General features: G+C 43.2%; 2 protein-coding genes across 2 annotated transcripts; both read left to right on the forward strand.

Moving 5' to 3' along the window:
• The first annotated feature begins 8352 nt into the window (after positions 1-8352).
• LOC6049066 (guanine nucleotide-binding protein G(s) subunit alpha isoforms XLas) lies at positions 8353-9554 on the forward strand. Its single transcript, XM_001865847.2, has 2 exons — positions 8353-8889; positions 9006-9554. Exons 1-2 carry the CDS (start codon positions 8353-8355, stop codon positions 9552-9554), a joined length of 1086 nt encoding a protein of 361 aa, XP_001865882.2.
• Positions 9555-9902: 348 nt separating this feature from the next.
• Positions 9903-16892, forward strand: LOC119766309. Its single transcript, XM_038250774.1, has 4 exons — positions 9903-10460; positions 10508-14470; positions 15745-16651; positions 16714-16892. The coding sequence occupies exons 1-4, from the start codon at positions 9903-9905 to the stop codon at positions 16890-16892; spliced, it is 5607 nt and encodes a 1868-aa protein (XP_038106702.1).
• The last annotated feature ends 5463 nt before the right edge of the window (positions 16893-22355 follow it).

Below are 22355 nucleotides of genomic sequence, written 5' to 3' on the forward strand. Positions count from 1 at the left end.
AACTGAGTCAAATGCGACTGGTTTGGTCTAAATCGGTCCAGCCAGTGCTGAGAAAACTGAGTGACAGTTTTGGTAACACACAGACATTTGTTCAGTTTTCAATTCTAAGTCTATATTTATGCATAAAGATGGGTCTACGAGCTTCATGTGAAAAGGTAATTATTAGAGCAGGATTATAGTCTTACCTCAGTGAGGAAGACAAAATATGAAACAATCGTGAAATTTTCCGGTATTTTTGAAACCAATATTTTTTAATCAAGACTAGGAATATTGAATGTAATTTTTGTATGAACCGCTGCCAAAATTGTATGGAGACTTTTATGAGTGAACAAATAACACAAAATTACTTCTTTGGTCATAGACTCATAGGGAAGGCCCCCACAAAGTTTGAGCCATATCAAAACATATTCATTTCCGGGTTTGGCGGAGAATTGCTCACGTGACAATTTGCAGTGGTCATGATCGTAAAACTAAGTGGAAATTTGTTTTTTTCGGTAAATTGTGCAGTCTTGGAGATTTCGTGTTGCGAATAGAAAATGGCAACTTTTGGCTTGGTTGAAAATAGGGATAAGGACGTTTAAGAAATTCTTACTGTTATGTTATGATCAATTAAAAATCATTCTTTCGAACCAGTCTTCACATATATAAAGGCAGAACACAGCTTTTTGCTTGTAGGGGAAAGTGGGGCAAGTGTAACAAGCTAAGGAAATGCTCGTTATAACCCATCAAAAACGTTAAAAAATCTGTCGGATTTTTCATTATCTTCTTATTCCAGTTCTTGACTAAGACTTTGATAGAAAAAGTTTTAAAAAAATCCTGTTTTTTAATGTAAAAAAATGATTTTAAAAATTTTGATTTTCCGTACGTTCTTCTCAACTAGTGGGGCAAGACGAACAACCCGTTGGGGCAAGAGGAACAATTCATGTAACAACATGTCAATTTGCTAAGAAGTGAACTGTTATCACTTAGAAACATCAGACTAGAATGTATTTGAAATGTTTCTTTCATTTTTAGATTAAATAATAATATTTTTCTAAAAAATTGATCGTTTTTAGGAAAAAAAATATTACTCAGACGAAAAAAGGAAATTTTAAAAATATCACAATATTTTGCATGGAAATTTTTTTTTAACAATTGTGTTTCAGTTTTTAATTATTTTTATGTATATTTTTCCCAATAAAATATGTTGTTGCAGCAATTCGTAATTTTTTCCATACTAAAAATCTATATGGTACACTTGCCCCACCTGAACAAGATTTTTTTTTAAACTCTCAACAAAAATAACTAAAAGTTAAATCATACTTTATAAAAGGTGCAAGTCATTGGTAGGGGCATTACTGATCTAGGAAAACTAGCATTTTGATAAAATGAGCCTTAAAACGAACCCTATGCCTTATTTTGTACTTTCCAAATATTATAAGAAAACAAAGGTTTAGAGAAAAACTTAATTAAATCTTACGCCCCGTGGCGTGTACGTCGTTTTGGCGGATATCTGGTAGTAGAATCATTTAATTGCATTGCTAGCAATGATTCCTCATACTGGAAATAATCTAAATTGTAAAAATTACGGCCTTTCTAGCGATTCTTCCTCTTGCCCCATATGGTCGTCTTGCCCCACCTTCCCCTATGCAATAACGAAGAACTGCCCTAATTCTCCATACAAACTTTGGAGAAAAACCATTCGGCCCTGTTCAAGGGACCCCAAACTTCATGCTTCTTTTCAAATTGAGCCGGTGCAGTCATTTTTGTCAATTTTTGTAGGTCAGTGTAATAATTAAAAAAATAGTTAAACTAAAGAGTAGATTGTAAAAATTCATAATACGTAGTCTCGTGAAATTCACAAATTTTGGAACACTTTTTAACAACTAGATTGTATACAAAATCATTACCTAAACAAAACGCAATTTAAAAAAATTGAGAGGAAAAAATGCATCCAACAATTGCGGAACAGCAAATTAGCGAGCAATTTAATGCAATTTTTAATTAAATGTTCTAAAATGCAGAATTAAGGAGAAAAAAAATGATCCGAAACGAGACGCCTCTGCCTCCTTAACAAGGGAATACATAACAAAAAGCAAAAGCCACCTCGAACTGTCGTCACAAGGTGAGCCAACAACACCAGAAAGCGTGAAAATGGGTTATAAAAGGCACCTCACTTTTTTTTCATTTGCTTGGAGGATTATTATTTACATGTGAATACAAATAAGACATTTCTTCGAGAGGCAACTCCATTCAGAAGTTGCATTTCATGCAGAAGGAAGCTGCAGCATGAGAAAATCAGCAGCCGTTTGCAGGTGCATTTCGAAACGGAAGGAAAATCTGCTGATACGACTGGGAATAAATTGGTCCCGTTTATGTTATGAAACGAAAATACTTTTTATGCTTGAATGATTTTGACTGCGTTTTATATTCAATGAAATTGATCTGATTTATTTCTGGTAGACCAAAATACAATTTGGACTACCAAATGGACACCAAAATACAATTTTATTTGTAAAACTATTCTTAAAAACATGTCTACAGTCTCGGTCCAACTTATATCTGTCACTTAAAGAGAGCCAGCTCAACCAGTTGGTGGCGGTGAGACAAGACAAGATAAATAGCCGTTCCAAAGCGATATGTCAGATTCGGTGCGTCTGAAGCGCCATCCCCGCGGAGCTTTGCATAAAGCATCAATTATGTATACAACACTCTGATGCGGACCGCGCAAAGTGTCTTCCTGCGGGATGCCGCCGCGATCTATCATTAGTGAATGCGCTGTCCATTTCCGTTGCGCTTTTGGGAGTCTAGACGTAGTGGAACATTGAAGAGAAAATAAAAAGCAGTGGAAGTTTTGTTGATCTAAAACAATATTTTAAACTTTATTTTTTAATTTGTTTAGAAGTGGAGTTGGGTCTTAGAGCTTTAATTGCTTCATGAATTCTTATGAGGCTTCATAAGATTCAAAATTTGCAAAACCTAAGAAAATCTCGATCAAAAACAAACAAAACTCACAAAAGCACAAACACGCAATTCCACTGTTTCAAGCAACTCAATTACTGGCACAGAAAGTTTTTCCCATTTCCACAAACCGGTACACGTGCGTCGCAAATTAATTTCCTCATGATTAATGCTGGCCCATGATATGGGCCATTATGAGCGCACGCCGGGAGAATAAAGTGTTTTCCCCCGCTTTCAGAACTGGCCGCCAAGGGAAAATAACCCCATCATTAGCACTCCGTCCTCTTGCGCATGCGCATCATAATTTTTCCTGAGCTGCAATTGCAACTCTCATATCGTGTGATACTGGGCTGGAAGTCGGTGAAGGGACCCTGCCTGCGTCTGCCCTGTATAGAGATATTAATCAACTCAGCTCGGAAAGACCTTTCATATTTTTCCAGTTCCACGATGGCATAAAAGCTCGACAGAGAGACAACAGCTGGAGGTAAAAACACTTTGTATGTATTACTATTATTAGCTAATGAATTAATATGGACACCCGGCGATGGCGTGAGCATAAGCATTAGCGCTTCGAGCACTTATTTTGGGGTCCCATGGAAACCTGTCATGCCGGCTCACTGCGAGCATGGTCGTTCCGTTCCGTTCCCTCTCACGAGACGATGCTTGTGTAGCACAGTGGTTAAATTAGCGAGAATTGCGGAAAATTGGTACAAATTACACAACTCGACATTTTTAAAGTTGATGACTGAACTAAGCTGAACTCTCTCCAATCGACAAAATATGATTTAAGGCAGGGATGCCCAACCTTTTGGCCCTGTGGGCCAGATCTGATTTTTCTGATGCAGTGGCGGGCCGGAACTAATGTCGGTAAAAGTAAACATTTTTTTCATAAAGTTAATTTTAATAAGTTGTTTCAAGTAAACAAATAAATAAAGTAGTGTTGCAAATAAAGTTCATATATCCTGATTTAAAGAATGAAAAACAAACTTTCAATCATGTGATTATTTATTTTATTTTTATTTGTTTTGTTCAAAATCGTATTGAAATTGTTTTGTCGATTGAAATTAAATACGCTGATATTATTGACAAAAAAATTTAATTTCGTCGTTTTCAAGTTTGTAAAATCAACGAAGAAAATAAAATTAATTGAATCGAAATTTGGAGTCAAATCTTCTTTACGAAAAAACAATTAATGCGTTGTTGTGCAGTTTTATTCAAATATTTTACAAAACATTTTAAAATGATTTTTATGGCATGAAATTTAAAACATTGTAGAATAATTTATTTCTGGTAGGTTTTTATTCGTCTCTCTCAAAACTTCTCATTATTTATTATTGAAATTTATAAAAAATATATCGGACATCATTACGTATTTTGATTTTTTTTAGTATTTAAAAAAAAATTAGCAGCGATCTTTATTTTCGACATGATTGATTTGATGTTTAAAAGCTTTTTGTCCAGCAAAACTTTCGCATTGAAAAGTTGTTCTCAAAAAAACGTTATATTTGCTTATGAAAAATTAAAAAAAATGAATTAAAAGTGAAAACAGCCAAAACTTTAAAAAAATTAAATTTAGTGTCTTTCAGTCTTTTTGCACATTTTTCTACATAAATAATTGATTCTGAAAAATGATAGGAATTAAATTCAAACAAAATTAATTTTTAAATGTGAAAAAAAATAATTTAATAAATACAAACAAAACAATGAATAAGCCAAATTTTATGTAAAAAGCAAAAATACATCAAATAAATGTTTTGTTATATCTGAAAATTTAATCTCAAGATTATTTTTTTTAATTTTGACACTCAATTTATTTATTGAGTATTTCATGAACAGCCTTTAGGGCCATTCATAGAATTATTTTCAAAATGCCATCGCGGGCCAGATGAAATGGCCTTACGGGCCGGATCCGGCCCGCGGGCCGGACGTTGGGCAGGCCTGATTTAAGGGAACTCTTTGCGAATAAATACAATTTTCAATTCCGGGAATAAATGATATGGTATGATGGTATGTATTATGAGGAAGTGGAAGGAAATTCAGTAATATCGTTTCAGCGTGAGCTCAGGAGCTCAAATCTATCGTACCTTTACGAAAATGAAACGTTAAGTGATATCAACTTCAAAAATGTCGAGTTGTAAATAAAAAAAAATACATTCAGAACCACCTGGTGCAATCCTGGAGGGTAATTATTTAAAGAACATTTTCGATATTACAGTATGTAAAAAAAGAATTTACACCCCTTGGGCACTATGCACATTTTGTGATGTGAAACATGTAAAAAATTTAAAGTTTGACAGAAACCTAGTACTACGTTTTGTTCAGAAACTCATGCAAAACATTTTGCTACAAAATGCACATGAAAAGTTGATTTCTATAAAAAGTTATGTAACAAATACTATTACAGAAATCAAGAAAAGGTACAAAAAAAGTTTGTAAAATAGTAGTTTATGCAACAAGTTGCAAAAAGAGGATTTTTTCAGCACGAGTCGTACATTTATCCAACGAGGTTCACTGAGTTGAATAATTACGAAGAGTGCTGAAAAAATCAAGTTTTGCAACGAGTTCCATACAACATTTTTTGCAATTCCGAAAAACACACACTGAGTGAAATTTTAAGTCAAATTTTCATGTGTTATGTCAATAAATCGTTTAAATCAAAAAAATGTTGAAAAGTGTTGCTATTCGATTCTGTTATTTTTGGTACAGAAAAGTAGGCTATTTCGTCATTCATGAATGATAGGAAAAGTAAGTAGTTTCACGACGGAATTGCAAAAAAAAATATTAAAATTATTTGTAAAAATATCCAGTCTCCCAACTCCAAATAGGCATCCTTGACTGTTTGAAAAAATAATTTGGATTGAATATAAAGTTTACTAACTACTTAGTATAAAAGTTTATATAACTCTGTAAATTCGATATAAAACTTATCTAAACTTAATTGTGCAAACTATCAATTTAATTAAATGTCAATATACTACCATAAAATTGCTAAACAAATATTTTGGAGTGAGTATAACACCGTTTGGGGGTCTTTGTATCGCTAGAATAGATTTTTCGTTGGAATTTCGTACCAACCCTGAATTACGTCGCAAATATGTAAATACTTTTTTTACATACTGTAATGCTTTTTTAACTACTCTGCAAATTTAAGAATTCGCAATATGTGTATTTTTGATAAGTGAAAAAAACAATGAACTGAAAATTTAGTATTTCATCAAAATAAAAAAAGGCATTACAATCAGAATTTAACAGCCCCTCGGTGTGTGTGTAGAACACTTCGGCTGTGCTTCGTTCCAAGTCCAAATTAAATTTGATTATTTTACCGTGAAAAACTCACCGGCTGTGGTCAAGCCTTACACCATCCAACGACCGGGAGCGGCAGCTGGGGTCCCAACGTGTTCGTAGATGGAGGATCGCAAATTTTGAGGATTTTTCGAGGTATTTACGTCTGTGACCAGCGATAAAATTTGGAGCTAGCAAACGCCGTCTTGAACAAAGCCTTGTTGAAACAAACAAACAGTCATTGAACGTCTCTGTAGTAGTCAAGTCGTCGTCAGTAAAATTATAGCTTGCTATAATCTTCTTGCGCATGAGGCTTCTCGCGCCGAATCTCCGGGCGTATTTACTTTTTGGATTTATCGTCGTAACACCAATTATCGCACACTTCTAGCTGTCCCATGCCATGTCCGACGATGAAGGAGATCATCGCTACTGTTACGTTTGCGGTAACCGAGAAGTAAATGCCGAAAGGCTGATCGAGTGCGTCGTCTGCAAGCGGTTTGTACACTTCAAGTGCAAAAGAATTTTCGGCTTTTCCATCAACACTGTGAAGGCGAAGCCTTATCTGTGTTCGAGTGAGTGTAAAAACATGCAGTCAGCAGGCGGCAACGAGGAGGTCCTAAAGGAGATTAGAGCACTTACGGAATCGGTTCAAGCATCGATCAAGGAGACTGCATACGTACGGGGTGCCCTCGTCCAGATGCAGGAGCAGATGAAGGTCATTGCTGATACCAACAAGAGCATCGAGGAGTCGCAGAATTTCATATCGAAGGAATTTGAAGTTCTGAAGGCTAATCTGGAAGCCTACAAACAGGAGGTGCACGAACTCAAGCAAGGGAACTCAAAGGTTCAAGAGTGCGTCAGCGATCTGTACGCAAAGAATCATGAACTGTCTACACGAGTGGATCAACTGGAACTCGAATTGGATCGCGTAAACCGGGCACGTCTGACGAAGAATGTTGTAATTATGGGTCTCCCAACCTGCGAAAACGAGAACACGCTGGCATTGGTGCGTACTATGTGTGGCGCTTTGGGGTTCGTGTGTGGGGAGAAGGATGTTCTGCAGGCTCGGCGTCTTGTATCTAAAAAGGAAGCCAAAGGTCACCCACCAATTCTGGCCACATTCAACACGGAAAACGACAAGGAGAAGCTGTTCGAGAAAAAGCGGAACCATGGAGTACTCTTGGCGTCAGCAGTCGCGAACGTGTTTGCCGGCTCAACCTCCAGAGTAACAATCCGGGACGAGATGACAGCATTTGGTAGGCAGTTGCTGCAAGAAGTCAAGGAAATGCAGTCTTTCTGGACCTGAAATATGTTTGGCCAGGACGTGATGGGAAGGTTCTAATTCGCCGACAAGAAGGATCCAAAGTGGAGCAAGTATCCTGCAAAAGTCAACTTCAACTTCTGTCGAAGACAACCAATAAGCGCGCGGCTGACGGAAGTCCATTATCGTCGTCTTTCCAAGAACCCTCGTCGAAGAAAACGAACTGCAACTGATGGAAACTTTATTGTAAACTGATTTGTAAATAATTTTCTTTTTTCAATGTATTTTACACACAACAATATATCTTATGATTCTTTAACTGATTTAAATAAAAATATTTGCAAAACTAGTTGTTGGCACCGCCGATCGGTGACACCGCTAAACGCACTCCGACGAACCCTACGGAATAGTGACGACAGGTGACGACGTACGCGGCTGTCATCTATGACACTGACGGCCAGCAGCGGAAGCAGTTTCAAACACACGCACACACGATTATTCTACAAAAATCATTCGTCAGCTAAAGCTGCTGCTACACTTAAAATTAACTTTTCTACATCCCTTGAGCCGATTGCACCTAGATTTATCTCTCGTGATAATTTAGCTTCGAATACGTGAGTTTAAGGCATAATTATATTTGAACATGAAATTTATTATTGTAATCGATACAGGTTGTACGAGATTAGTAGGAGTTTAAGATTTGTTCGATCGATACGGTTTAGAAGAAAAACCAATTGATGTGAGTAACAACCCTGGAAACGAATTCCTCAAATAATTAATCCAAAATACATTGCAGTTTTGAGCTGCGCGAAACCAGCTACAAAAGTTTTTCACATCGATCGCTACAAATTTCTCAAAAATCAATTGAGATGAGCGCACCCGGAAAACATAACCTCACCGGTTACGAGTGTGCTCTGTGCGAAGAACCCCCCAACGAGGAAAACCAGATGGTATTCTGCGAGAAATGCCAGGGCTTCTTCCATCTCCAATGCGCCGGGGTCACCGAAGCCGACAAGGACCTGTCCTTCACTTGCAAGAAGTGCACTAGCCTGGGTGATACGGTTGACCAAACCGGCGACGAAAATGAAGGAGAAACCGTCGTGGACGGCTCCAAGAAAGACAAAACCCTGCCAGGCAAGCCCAACCCATCCGTCATCAATAAGCTAGATGGGTCAACAGAGCAGGAGGACGCGGAGCTGCAGCATCGGCTCGAAATGCAGCAACTCCAGGAAGCTTTTCAAAATCAACTCCGTCGAGAACAGGAGAAACGATTGATGATTCTTCATCTGGAGCGGCAGATGCTGGAGCAAAAGGCGGCGCTGGATGCCGAGTTGAACCAGCGGAAAAATGAACTCTACGAGGAATTCCGACACGTAGTTAACGGATCGCAACAAGATGACGGTGCTGTAGGTGGAGAAATTGTGCCTTTCAACGACTATCGTGGAGCGTTCCCGAAGTACTCAACCCCTATCAAACATCCCGATGTGAGAACTGGCAAGACGGAAGAGAACTCGTTTCCCAGACCGCCGGTGCCGAATCCATTCCCGTGGCCAGCACCGGCTCCGAATCCAGCACCGGCCCCGAACCCAGCGCCGGCTCAGAATCCAGCGCCGGCCCCGAATCCAGCGCCGGCCCCGAACCCAGCACCGGCTCCGAATCCAGCGCCGGCCCCGAATCCAGCACCGGCCCCGAACCCAACACCGGCTCCGAATCCAGCGCCGGCCCCGAATCCAGCACCGGCCCCGAACCCAGCACCGGCTCCAAATCCAGCGCCGGCCCCGAACCCAGCGCCGGCCCCGAATCCAGCGCCGGCTCCGAACCCAGCGCCGGCCCCGAACCCAGCGCCGGCTCCGAATCCAGCGCCGGCCCCGAACCCAGCGCCGGCTCCAAACCCAGCGCCGGCCCCGAATCCAGCGCCGGCACCAAACCCAGCGCCGGCCCCGAATCCAGCGCCGGCTCCAAACCCAGCGCCGGCCCCGAACCCAGCGCCGGCTCCGAATCCAGCGCCGGCCCCGAATCCGCCCGATCGCGTCCCGCCGATACCGGAAGGCATCCAAAATTTACATGGTGACCAGGAAGATCCTGATTTCTACGACGTGCCCGAACTGACTAGAGCGCAGATTGCTGCACGAAAGGGACCATTTGCTAATCTACCAGTGTTCACGGGGCGGCCAGAGGACTGGCCCATGTTTATCAGCAGCTTTAACAACGGCAACCGCGCTTGTAACTGGACCAACCTCGAGAATCTCGGTAGACTTCAGGCAAGCATACAAGGACGAGCGCTGGAACGTGTGCAGACCAGTCTGCTGTACCCGGAATCTGTCCCAAGGGTAATCGAGACGCTCAGACTGCTCTACGGCAGGCCGGAACAACTTCTCCACTGCTTGATGCAAAGGCTCGGAAGGCGGAGTCCCCACGAATGGATCGCCTTTACACATTCATTAATTTCGGGGTAGTCGTGCAACAACTGTGCGACCATCTGGTGGCCTCGGGAATGGTGGATCACTTAGTCAACCCAATGCTCATCGCGGAACTGGTGGAAAAGTTACCCGATCCGACCAAGGTTGAGTGGGTGCGGTACAAGCGTCAGTTCGCTGCGGTGAACTTAAGCACATTTGCCGACTTTCTCTCTGAAAGGGTCTCCGAAGCGACGGAGGCCACAGCCTACTCCGAACCACAGGAGGAGCGACGCCCGATCCGAGAGCGCCAGGAAAAGAAACCGAAAGGCAGAGACAACGAGGGATTTCTAAATACGCATCTGGGAAGCGAGCAGCTGTCGAAGCAAATCAGAGGGGACGAATCTGGTCGTAGACCTTGCCGGGCGTGCAACCGAACCGATCACCGCATACGGTTCTGCGACGATTTTCTGAAGCTAGCTTGGGATGCCCGGTTGAAGATTGTCGAAGATTGGGACTTATGTCAGCTGTGTCTAAACGAGCACGGACAAACGCGCTGCCGTTTCAAGGGTCACTGCAATGTTGGAAGTTGCAAAGAACGTCACCACCCCCTTCTACACCCGCCGAGTCCACCGGCACCACTTTCGACGGACTGTCACGTGCACAGTTCAGAGCAACACCCGTGATCTTCCGCGTTGTCCCGATCAAGATCTACCACGACGGTCGCACATTTGATGTCGTCGCCTTCCTCGACGAAGGTTCATCTTTCTCCTTGATGGACAGCAGCGTTGCGGATCAAATGAAGCTAAAAGGAACCAGGAAGCCGATACTCGTCAAGTGGACAGCTGGTATGAGTCGGATGGAGCGAGATTCAAGGTCGGTGGATGTGTCGGTTTCCGCGGCGGATTCTCGAAACCGTTTTCTGCTGCGTAACGTGCGCACGGTACAACATCTGCAGCTACCAGAACAAAGGGTGCAGTATTCAGAAGTAGCCGCTCGCTTCAAACATCTGCGTGGTCTTCCCCTGGCCGACTATGCAAATGGTACTCCACAAATTTTGATCGGCCTCAAGCATCTACACGTGTACGCTCCACTTGAGTCGCGCATTGGCAATCCAGGAGAGCCAATAGCTGTTCGGACACAACTCGGTTGGACAATCTACGGCCCTCAAGCTGGCGACGACGTAGTGTCCGGGTATACCGGCCACCACGCTGCCGGTAACCTGTCGGACCATGACCTACAAGAACTACTGCGTAGACATTTCACCCTAGAAGACTCCGGACTGGCCGTCGCAGCGCTTCCCGAATCAACAGAGGACTGCAGAGCGCGAGACCTGTTGGAGAAGACTACAATCCGAGTTGGTGATCGCTTCCAAACGGGGCTCCTTTGGCGCAACGACAACCCGCAGCTACCGGACAGTTTTCCGATGGCGCTAAAGCGCATGAAGGCGCTAGAGCGGAAGTTGGCGAAGAATCCGGTTTTGCAGAAGAACGTGGATGAGCAAATCGCAGAATACCAGCAGAAAGGCTACGCCCACGTCGCTATACCCAACGAGCTGAACCAAGCTGAGCCAGGCAAGATCTGGTACCTACCCCTGAACGTCGTCAAGCACCCAAAGAAACCGGAAAAGGTCCGACTTGTATGGGACGCCGCAGCGTCCGTACGAGGGAAGTCACTGAACACAGAGTTGCTCAAAGGCCCAGACCTTCTGACAAGCCTGCCAACCGTCTTGAGTCGCTTCCGAGAACATCCTATTGCTTTTGGCGGCGATATTGCCGAAATGTACCATCAGCTGCAAATTCAACCGAGTGACAAATCTGCACAAAGGTTCCTGTACCGGCCCAATGGATCTAACCAGCCGGTGATTTTCGTGATGGATGTCGCCACTTTCGGTGCGGCATGCTCACCTTGCTCCGCCCAGTACATCAAAAACAGGAATGCGGAAGAGTACTCCGAGCAGTATCCGGACGCGGTCCAGGCAATCGTTGGTAGCCATTACGTCGATGATTATTTGGACTCGACGTTCACCGTTGGAGAGGCTATCAAGCGTGCTAGCGAAGTAGCGTTCATCCACTCCAAAGCTGGGTTTCAGCTACGCAAGTGGGTGTCAAACAGCACTGAGTTCCTGCAGCATTTTGGAGTTCAAGTTGACAGCCAGCTGGTACCCATCGGCGGCGACAAGAGCAGCGGTATGCAGCGAGTCCTGGGCATGTCATGGGACACGATCGAGGATGTGTTTGTGTTTGCCACCAACCTACGTGAGGACCTCCAGCCGTACCTGACAGAAGGAATCTTGCCGACCAAGCGAATCCTGTTGAGCATCGTCATGAGCTTCTTCGATCCCCTCGGCTTGTGGGCGCTGTTTACCATTTTCGGCAAAATCATCATCCAGGACCTGTGGAGAAATGGGTGCCCGTGGGATCAAGTCTTGGACGAGAGCTCGGCAGCAAAGTGGTTCAAATGGATTGCACTTCTACCGCGCGTGCAAGCTATGACCGTCCCTCGATGCTACTTCCTCGGAGCAAAGCTGTCGGACTACGTAAACCTTGAACTCCACGTATTCACGGACGCAAGCGAGGAGGCTTACGGGGCCGTCGCGTACTTTCGAATCTGGGTGCACGGTAAGCCGAAAGTATCATTGGTGACGGGAAAAGCAAAGGTGGCCCCGCTGCAGTACTTGTCGATTCCTCGCCTGGAGTTGCAAGCCGGAACATTGGGGGCTCGAATGGCAGCAGCGATTAAAGCGAATCACACCCTTCCTATTAGACGAACAGTAATGCACACCGATTCCGCGACGCTGCTTTCGTGGATCCAGTCCGACCACAAGAAGTACAAACAGTTCGTGGCACACCGAATCGGAGAAATCCTCAGCCACACAGACGTGGACGACTGGCAGTTCGTAGCGACTAAGTTCAACATCGCTGATGTGCTGACAAAATGGGGAAAATATGGACCACCACTCGACGGCGACAGCGAATGGCTTGGACCGGAAGAGCTGTTCGTACCGGAAGAAGATCTGACCCTACGAGAGCTGCCGGCGCCGAACGTACGAGAAGAATTACGAGCCTTCTACCTCTTTCACGAGATTGAGTTCGCCTCGTGCCTCATCGACCCTTCTCACTTCTCGCGATGGAAGACCATGGTGAGGAGCGTCGCCAGCGCGTTCCGGTTCATCACCAATCTACGCCGGAAGCAGAGAAAGCAGCCAATTCAAACCCTACGAGCCACGTTCAACCTGGAACGGTCCGTGATGCGGACCGAATCGCTGGTGAAAGTCCCTCTTACCCGCGACGAATATCAACGAGCAGAGAACCACCTGTGGCAAGCTGCACAACAAGAAGGATTCCCGGACGAAACAAAGATTCTGCTGAAGAACCGGGAGCTGACGCAGCAGAAGTGGCACTCCATCGAACGATCCAGTCCACTACACCGACTGGCGCCTTTCCTGGACGAGTATGGGGTCATTCGGATGGAAGGACGTTCGGCCCACGCCGAGTTCTTACCTTTCGAACAGCGGTTTCCAATCGTTCTACCAAAAGGAAATGACATCACTAACAAGCTGATTAGCCACTACCACCACAAGTTCGGCCACGCCAACCGAGAGACGGTGGTGAACGAGCTGCGTCAACGCTTCTACATCCAGAACATCCGAGCTGCGGTCTTGAAGGTGATGCAGACTTGTCTGAAATGCAAGAACAACAAATGCCAACCAGCAGTCCCAAGAATGGCCCCTTTACCGGTGCAGCGTCTCACACCGCAGCTGCGTCCATTCAGTTACGTAGGTGTTGACTATTTTGGTCCAGTTGTTGTGACGATTGGAAGACGGACCGAAAAGAGATGGATCTGCCTATTTACGTGCCTGGTGACTCGAGCAATCCATATGGAAGTTGCCCACAGCTTGAGCAGCGCGTCCTGTATGATGGCGATCAGACGATTCATCTGCCGGCGAGGTGCGCCACTGGAGATCTTCTCCGACAACGGCACTAACTTTCAAGCCGCCAGCAAGGAGCTGGCCCAGACGGTGAAATGCATCGAGCTGGAATGTGCAGACATCTTTACCGACGCGAGAACCCGGTGGAACTTCAATCCGCCTGCGGCGCCTCACTTTGGTGGAGTCTGGGAGCGACTAGTAAGGTCGGCGAAGGACGCGCTCAAGGCTCTACACGATGGCAAAAAACTGACGGACGAGATCCTTCTGACCGTGCTGGCCGAGGCAGAGGACATGGTGAACTCTCGCCCCCTTACCTACATGCCACAAGAGTCTGCAGAAGACGAAGCGCTTACACCAAACCACTTTATTCGCGGCCTGCCAGCTGGAGAACGAGAAGAAGCCCATGCCCCGGCGAGTTCAGCAGAAGCACTTCGCGACAACTTCAAGCGATCTCAACAGCTCGCGGACATGCTGTGGCAGAGATGGCTGAAGGAGTACGTGCCCACCGTCAACCAGCGGACCAAATGGCAAGCAGATCGGGATCCGGTGGAAGAAGGAGAGCTGGTTTACCTGGTCGACGGTAACAACCGAAGAACGTGGATACGCGGAATCGTCGAGAAGGTCATCCGAGGAGCCGACGGGAGAGTACGACAAGCAATGGTGAGAACATCGAAGGGCGTCTATCGACGTCCAGTCGCGAAGTTGGCGGTACTGGAGTGTAGGAGTAAATCTGGCCAGAATCCTGGTCCTGGACCAGAGTTACGGGAGGGGGAATTGTTGGCACCGCCGATCGGTGACACCGCTAAACGCACTCCGACGAACCCTACGGAATAGTGACGACAGGTGACGACGTACGCGGCTGTCATCTATGACACTGACGGCCAGCAGCGGAAGCAGTTTCAAACACACGCACACACGATTATTCTACAAAAATCATTCGTCAGCTAAAGCTGCTGCTACACTTAAAATTAACTTTTCTACATCCCTTGAGCCGATTGCACCTAGATTTATCTCTCGTGATAATTAAGCTTCGAATACGTGAGTTTAAGGCATAATTATATTTGAACATGAAATTTATTATTGTAATCGATACAGGTTGTACGAGATTAGTAGGAGTTTAAGATTTGTTCGATCGATACGGTTTAGAAGAAAAACCAATTGATGTGAGTAACAACCCTGGAAACGAATTCCTCAAATAATTAATCCAAAATACATTGCAGTTTTGAGCTGCGCGAAACCAGCTACAAAAGTTTTTTCACATCGATCGCTACACTAGTAGTTCTAACTTAAAAATACTTCAACTCAACGTCAGGAGCGTACGAAATCCAGAAAAATTCGACCGAATTCGAGAGATTCTGGCTTTGTATGTGGGAAAAATCGACGTCCTGGTACTGGGGGAAACATGGCTCACCGATGGGATTACCGGATGCTGTGCTCTTGATGGATTCAAAGGTGTTTTTTCGTGCCGAAACGGCTCACTAGGGGGAGGTCTTGCTGTCTACGTAAGAGATACTTTGGTCTACGAGGAGTTGCTGAACGAGAAGGACAACGGATTTCATCACCTGTACCTGCGTTTGAAGCTCAGTGGGGAGTCGTTCGATATCCATGCCGTCTATCGACCACCGTCCTATAGAACAACTGTCTTTCTTCAAAAGTTGGAGTCCTGGCTTGTCGATGGAAATGTCCAAAAGGTTTTAGTTGGTGACGTAAATATTCCTGCTAACCGAATAGAGTCAGGAGAAACCCAGACTTACGTTAACTTACTGAATTGTTATAACTTTTCAGTAACCAACACAATTCCGACAAGACCAGTCAGTGGAAACATCTTGGACCACGTTGTTTGCTCGGAGTCTCTCCAGCTCAGGGTGATTAATGAAACGATCTTCACTGACATCAGCGACCACTCTATCGTGTTATCATCGTTCAATCTCCAGTCCAAAACTCAGCAAAAGATTCTTTGGAAAAACATTGTTAACCACGCGAAGCTGAACGAGGACTTCGGGGTTGCACTGACCAACATGCAAGCAGGAACGCCAAATGAACGCCTAGAGTACACACAAACGATCTACAACAGTCTTAAAGAGCAGAACACTAGACGAGTCGAATGTCGAGCCAGAATAAAGGGGGACTGCCCATGGATGACCTTTGATCTGTGGAAGCTGCTCAAGATCAAAGAGAACGTCCTGGCTGGTAGTCGGAAACGACCACATGATTCTCACCAAAAGGAGCTGCTTGCCCATATCTCAAAAAAACTTCGAAAAGCAAAAGAAATTGCAAAGAAGCAGTATTACGAGAAGCTTTTCTCCAACGGAACGCAAAAAGAAACCTGGCGCAACATCAACCAACTCATCGGTAGGAAGCAGGAAGGTAAAGATGACATCACACTTCAGATTGACGGACAGCTGACGGCAGATGGACCATCTGTCGCAAACGCGTTCAACAAATTCTTCAGCACAATCGGACCCCAGCTTGCCTCGACTATAAGCAGCAGAAGAGAAATCAACAAGTTCGGCACTCTGAGACCAAAGCCAGACTCCATCTTCCTGAGACCTACAACTGCTGGTGAGGTCGTAATCAAAATCAACGAGCTCGACACCAACAAGAGCTGCGGACCTGACGGTTTATCAGCAATGCTGATTAAAACGCATCACCAAGCGTTTTCACAACTACTACGAGACGTGTTCAATGACTGTATCAAGACTGGCATATTTCCACCTAGCCTGAAGACAGCTCGAGTTATCCCGATTCACAAGGCCGGAAGCAAAACCGACGTCAACAACTACAGGCCGATATCGGTACTCTCGGTGCTCAGCAAGATCCTGGAACAACTCCTCGTGGGACGTATAACGGATTACCTTCTCAAAAGAAGTTGTTATACACGCATCAGTACGGGTTCCGGACAGGATCCAGCACCTTAACAGCAGCTATCGAGCTCGTGGACGAGATCTACGAGGCCTTCGATGAACGCAAAATCGTGGGTGTCTGTTTCCTGGACCTCCGTAAAGCGTTCGATACCATCGACCATGACGTGCTGCTCAAGAAGTTGGACTGCCATGGTGTTCGGGGAAATCAAACGACCTGATCAAGGACTACCTGACTGACCGGAAACAGTACGTCGTAACGAATGGAGCATGCAGCGATGTCCGAGGGATGTCAGTCGGGGTACCCCAAGGAGTAATCTGGGGCCGCTTCTCTTTCTGGTTTACATCAACGATTTATACAAGCTGAAACTCCATGGGAAGCCTCGCTTGTTTGCCGACGACACCTCTCTATCATATGTCGGTATTGAAGCTGACTCCATCGTTGAAAAAATGACGGAAGATTTGAACAAACTGCTTGGATACTTCGCTGAGAACGTGTTGTCCTTAAACTTGTCAAAAACCAACTTTATGCTGTTCCATACCCCTCACCGGACGTTAGACCCCTACAGAGAGCTGATCGTGAACAGCACAAGGATCGAGGAAGCTGAAACATTCAAATATCTCGGCCTCATCTTCGATAGACATCTGAAATGGACCCCTCACATCAAATGCCTGCAGAGAAGCCTCAGCTCTACGTGTGGTCTTCTATGGAAGGTGTCAAAGTACGTCCCAACAAAGCAATTGGTTGACATGTACCACGCGTTCGTCCAGTCGAAGCTGCAATATCTGGTGTCGATTTGGGAAATGCTGCCAAGACCGCTCTAAAACCGCTGCAATCTACACAAAATCGTTGCTTGAAGGCTGTTTTCCGGAAACCCAGGCTCCATGCAACACTTGAACTCTTCAATGATGCTCCTCCATCAATTCTTCCTGTCCTGGCACTAAGTCACCTGCAGAGTCTTCTCCAAGTGCACAACATGCTGTTCAAGCCAAAAGCCCACCACAATCAATCGCTCGAGAAAGTCAACCACAAATACACATTAAGAAGCAAAGGAAATCTAGTCCTCAAACGGCCTAGAACTGAAGCTGGAAAAACAACATTTGCATACCAAGCAAAAAAAGCGCATAATGCACTTCCTGCCAACCTGAAATCTGAACGAAATTTTCAGAAATTCAAAGGCGAAGTGAAAGTCCTCATTAGAAGTCGTCTCTCCAGTTTCCTCATCTAATGCCAAATCCCACTCCCCGGTTACTCCTCAAATCCGATCCACCTTGCCCAGAAAGCAGCCATGCAACAAAATAAATGCTTAGTGAGATATCACATTGCCACCGATGATAAGCAAGTAGTGTCAACAAAACTTCCAACACCCCTTAAAAGAGATGCTCAATCTCACTGGGGTGTCAGTTGGTACCCTGCTAAACTTTTCGCAAAACCTGTGATTTAATCAAAACTAATGCATACATTGCATTCATCTGCTTATTTCGTTTCCGCCACCCACCGCCGCCAAGCCGCCACCGCCCACCGCCCGCCACCCACCGCTATCGACCGCCGCTCACCAGCCAACAAATCACCGAATATTTAGGCATATGTAAAAGTAGATTGATGTAAATTGTAAAATAATTGTAAAGATGCAAAAATAGCATAAGGCAAATCGAGCCTAACCTTACTCCGGTAAGGTAGGTGAATATTCCTAGCATGTATGCTGCGAAGTGCAAAATTCAGCCTTAAAAAAAAAAAAAAAAACAGTTGGCTCATGATATCAAAATCTGTCAGAAAATCAATCACTAAAAAATCACGTCCGTCACATTGTCATGTTACCTAAGTCAAGCGAAATATCCTTGACTGACAAATAAATATCATCAATCATCATCATAAAGTTTTCTTGCTTTCATTTGATGGTATATTTTGCTTTTTTTTTCGAAACAAAACATTAATTTGTATTTTTAGGATACAAAAAATGTTATGCCAAAAATGTCAAACAATATTTCTAATCAAAATCGAAACAAAGCAAACCAACTGTAAATCTGTACTGTAAATCATATGTTTAATATTTACTTACATGATGTTCAACCAGATCGAGTCTCTGAGAGATCCTTCTCTCTGGTTCAACCTCAAAAATTTCAAAAAGGTGATATTTTTCATATTTTCTGCAAACATTGGGAAAAATACTCACTGAGTTTTCTCAGCCCTGGCTGAACCGATTTTGGTCAAACCAGTTGCATTCAATTTGGTTTAAGGTCCCATACGTACCTATTGATTTTTAAAAAAGTTTCGATATGTAGTTCAAAAGTTATGTATAAAAATGTGTTTTTGCATGTATCCGGATGTTTGATAAGTGACCGGAAATCGATTCAAATATCGTCATAATATACATCGTTAGTTAGGTAATCGCAAGACCTTTCCAACAAGTACTAAACATTGAAAATCTGGCAACTCTGTCTCGAGTTATGCCCAGTTAAGTGATATTTATGTACTTTTTTGAGGCCGGATCTCACTTAAATGTATTAAAACTATGTCCGGATTCAACATCACACCCACTGTTGGTTAGGTAATCGAAAGACCTTTCCAACGAGTCCAAAAATTCAAAGATCTGGCAACCCTGTCTCGAGTTATAGTGATATTATGTATTTTTATGGCGGATTTTAGAAAAACTAGATGAAATTTGTGTCCAAACCCATCGAATCACCAATAGTTGGTAATAGTGAAGAAGGCACCAACCACATAGGTGGATTAAGTTAGTTTTTCATTCAAATGTTGAAATTATGGCTTGTTATTTTTTTTGCATTTTGTTTTATTTTTTTTATAATTATTTTTTTCCGGAATGTAGATATATTTTGAATCAGACTTGGAATATCGCTGATACAACTAATATCTGACCCGGGTTTAGGTTATGTTAGCCTCCGCGCAGCTTCCAAAGACAAATCATGTTGATATCACGTTGTCATTTCTTTTCCAACATCATCCATTTTGGAGACATACCGTTAGTGCCGTTACTAGCAGTAAATTCTTTTTTATTTTGTCCAATTCGGAGCAATTCCTGGCCCTTGGGGAGCTGATGATCAAGCACATCTATAAAGGATAAAAAACTGAGATCTAGTTTTAAGCTTTCTCTATTTCTACCCCTTTCCCTTGCAATTTTAGGAAGTTTTTTTTTATTATTTTTTTCTTACTCTTGGTGACACTTTTATTTACAAGCAATAACTGTTCAAACATGGGTTATGATGTAACACACAGCTGTAAGGAACTCCAAAACTCTGTTATGTACTTCAAAAGAACTTATTGTATCTTGATTGTTCACCAATAAAACCGAATTGAACTGAATATTTTGTCCAATATTTATCCCGCAAATAACCCACTGTTAATCCACACACTACTTACCTCTCCACTCCACGTTTATTCATACATGAACATTTTCAAAACGTGCAGTACACCGGTTAACTTTAGTAGGTGACTATTGCTCGGTCGGCAGCCGGCAACACCCAGTCGTCGTCACACGACAGGTAAGTCAGCCTGTAATTAGTGCACGCAATTACGACAAGCTCGTTAACCCCGCGACGCCCAGCGGCGACGGCAGTCAGTTTGAGTCCTCTTAAACGCGGTGACCTGCACTAGCAAAATAAAAAGCGAACCTCCTTTACGCTCGAGGCGAGGGAAATTAATTTTCCAAAGGTGCTGTGCCAGCTAATGTGCAGCCGTGTTTATCAATCTGTGTCATATTATTGTCAATATAATCGTTATCGCTGCGGTTATCTAAGAGTAATTATCATATAAATGGTTATAAAATGGGCAAACATTGTGGGGGGGCAGCGAAGCCGGTTCGTTGCCTGTGCTTGAAGTTTTTCGTAGATCTTGGTTAGGTGCTGAGGTTTCTTTTTTTAAATTTTGATGATGGCTTATAAATCATGCTCCGAAAACTTTAAAATCACAATTTGAACGAATCACCGAGATATATGCAGGAACAAACTGTAAAGCAATATTCTGAATCAACATCACATTAAAATTCATTATCTTTTAGCGTCCTTCACCTTCGATTTGCCAAGACTTTGAACACGTTTTCGCTTGAACGTAATTTTTATTTCTTTTCCACGCCTTGCCTTAAATTTTTCAACTTGTTTCACTCACGATTTATCAAAAACATCTCGATTTGCCATTTTCGCTTTTTACCTCCTCTTGCATTACATTCCCTCTCGAATGAAGAGCAGCATCCAACTCGAGCCAAAAGTGCTCGAGCAAGTTCGCAGGACCTTATCTTGACCCCTTCGAGCAGACCTCCTCTGTGTGATGGTTCTCTTGTCAAAGCAACATTTTTGTTCCTTTCTTAGGTTCGTTATGTTAGCGGAAAACTGCAGTTTCTCGACACAGACAGGATCGGATCAACCGGTCTAAACGAATGCCGGTGGTCATCTGAGTTGAGCATTCTCATGACTCGTGAGAAAAAATGATTTTTTGATGCACAGAGAGTGAGTGAGAGCAAGGAATGTAACTCACTCTCAATCTATGCTGAGAGAGTTCGTCCCGGGCAGACGGTAATGACGGTTTCCACGCGAAATCGACCACTCAAAATCCGGACCATCTCCGATCTTAATAAAACTTGCTGGATCGTTTGTCCTACTCAAATCAACAACTCCTGTGCACTCAGTTTAGTAATTTACAATGGCATTTGAATTTTAGGAATTCTTTTAGTTTTAAATTATTGGTAATTACATTTAAATTGAAAAAATCATATCTTTCGAAGCAGATGTTCAAAAAATCGATCGAAAGTGTGTTTTAACGAAAATCGTGCGCTCTTTTCAATGAAAATATTTCCAAAAGCCGAAACTTTCATTTTCGATCAAAAAACAGCCAAAAATCCAATTTTCTTCGAAAATCAGACTGAATACACCCTTTGATTCAAATTTTGCCATTACCATTCGAAAAAGCGGACAATTTCCCACTTTTCTTCCATAGACACCAAGTTGGAGCGAAAGCGTTTTCGAGTGGTTTGTAAATAAAAACCTTTTTTCGTTTTTTTTATTTTTTTCCAAAAAACTAAATTACATGTTTTATGGCAAATTTTGTAACAGATCCCATTTTTAAACTTAAAATAAAGTTCTGCTTCCGTGTTTTTGAGTTTTCTCTTGACGTACCAGTTTCCAATACATATAAAAGGAACGAAATAATTACTAAAGATAACCAAAAAAGGTGCACTTAAGCTAACATTTCCTGAACCATTTTTATTATGGAAAAATGTTTATCACACTCGTCAGTGTTGTTAATACCTGCAAAATAGTTTTTTACTTATTTTATTTTCCAAATTCATCTGGAAACATAATTTATTCGTGTTTATCAAAACTATTTGCGTAGAATTGAAACTAATCATATCAAGAATAAGTTTGCAGAATAAACATGCTATTTCATCAAATCTCTGAAAAGTTACAACAATTTTTGTATAGAAAAGCTTCAAATTGTAAAATTCTGTGATATTTATTCCCTTTTCGTCCTACTATTACTTAAATTATTCTCAGGATGACAAATCAAAAATCCTGTGTTGGATTTTATTTTATTTTAATTGTAGGAAAAAAAAACACGTTGACAAACTATTGAACATCTTACAAAATTCTGATAAGTGACTTACAACAATTTTCCAGGCAAATGGCATGGCCAAACTCTAAGGTGCTCGGATCGGCTTCAAATCTTCGGGATT

The sequence above is a fragment of the Culex quinquefasciatus genome, chromosome 2 (genome assembly GCF_015732765.1).
Source record: "Culex quinquefasciatus strain JHB chromosome 2, VPISU_Cqui_1.0_pri_paternal, whole genome shotgun sequence".
NCBI classification, from domain to species: Eukaryota; Metazoa; Arthropoda; class Insecta; order Diptera; family Culicidae; genus Culex; species Culex quinquefasciatus.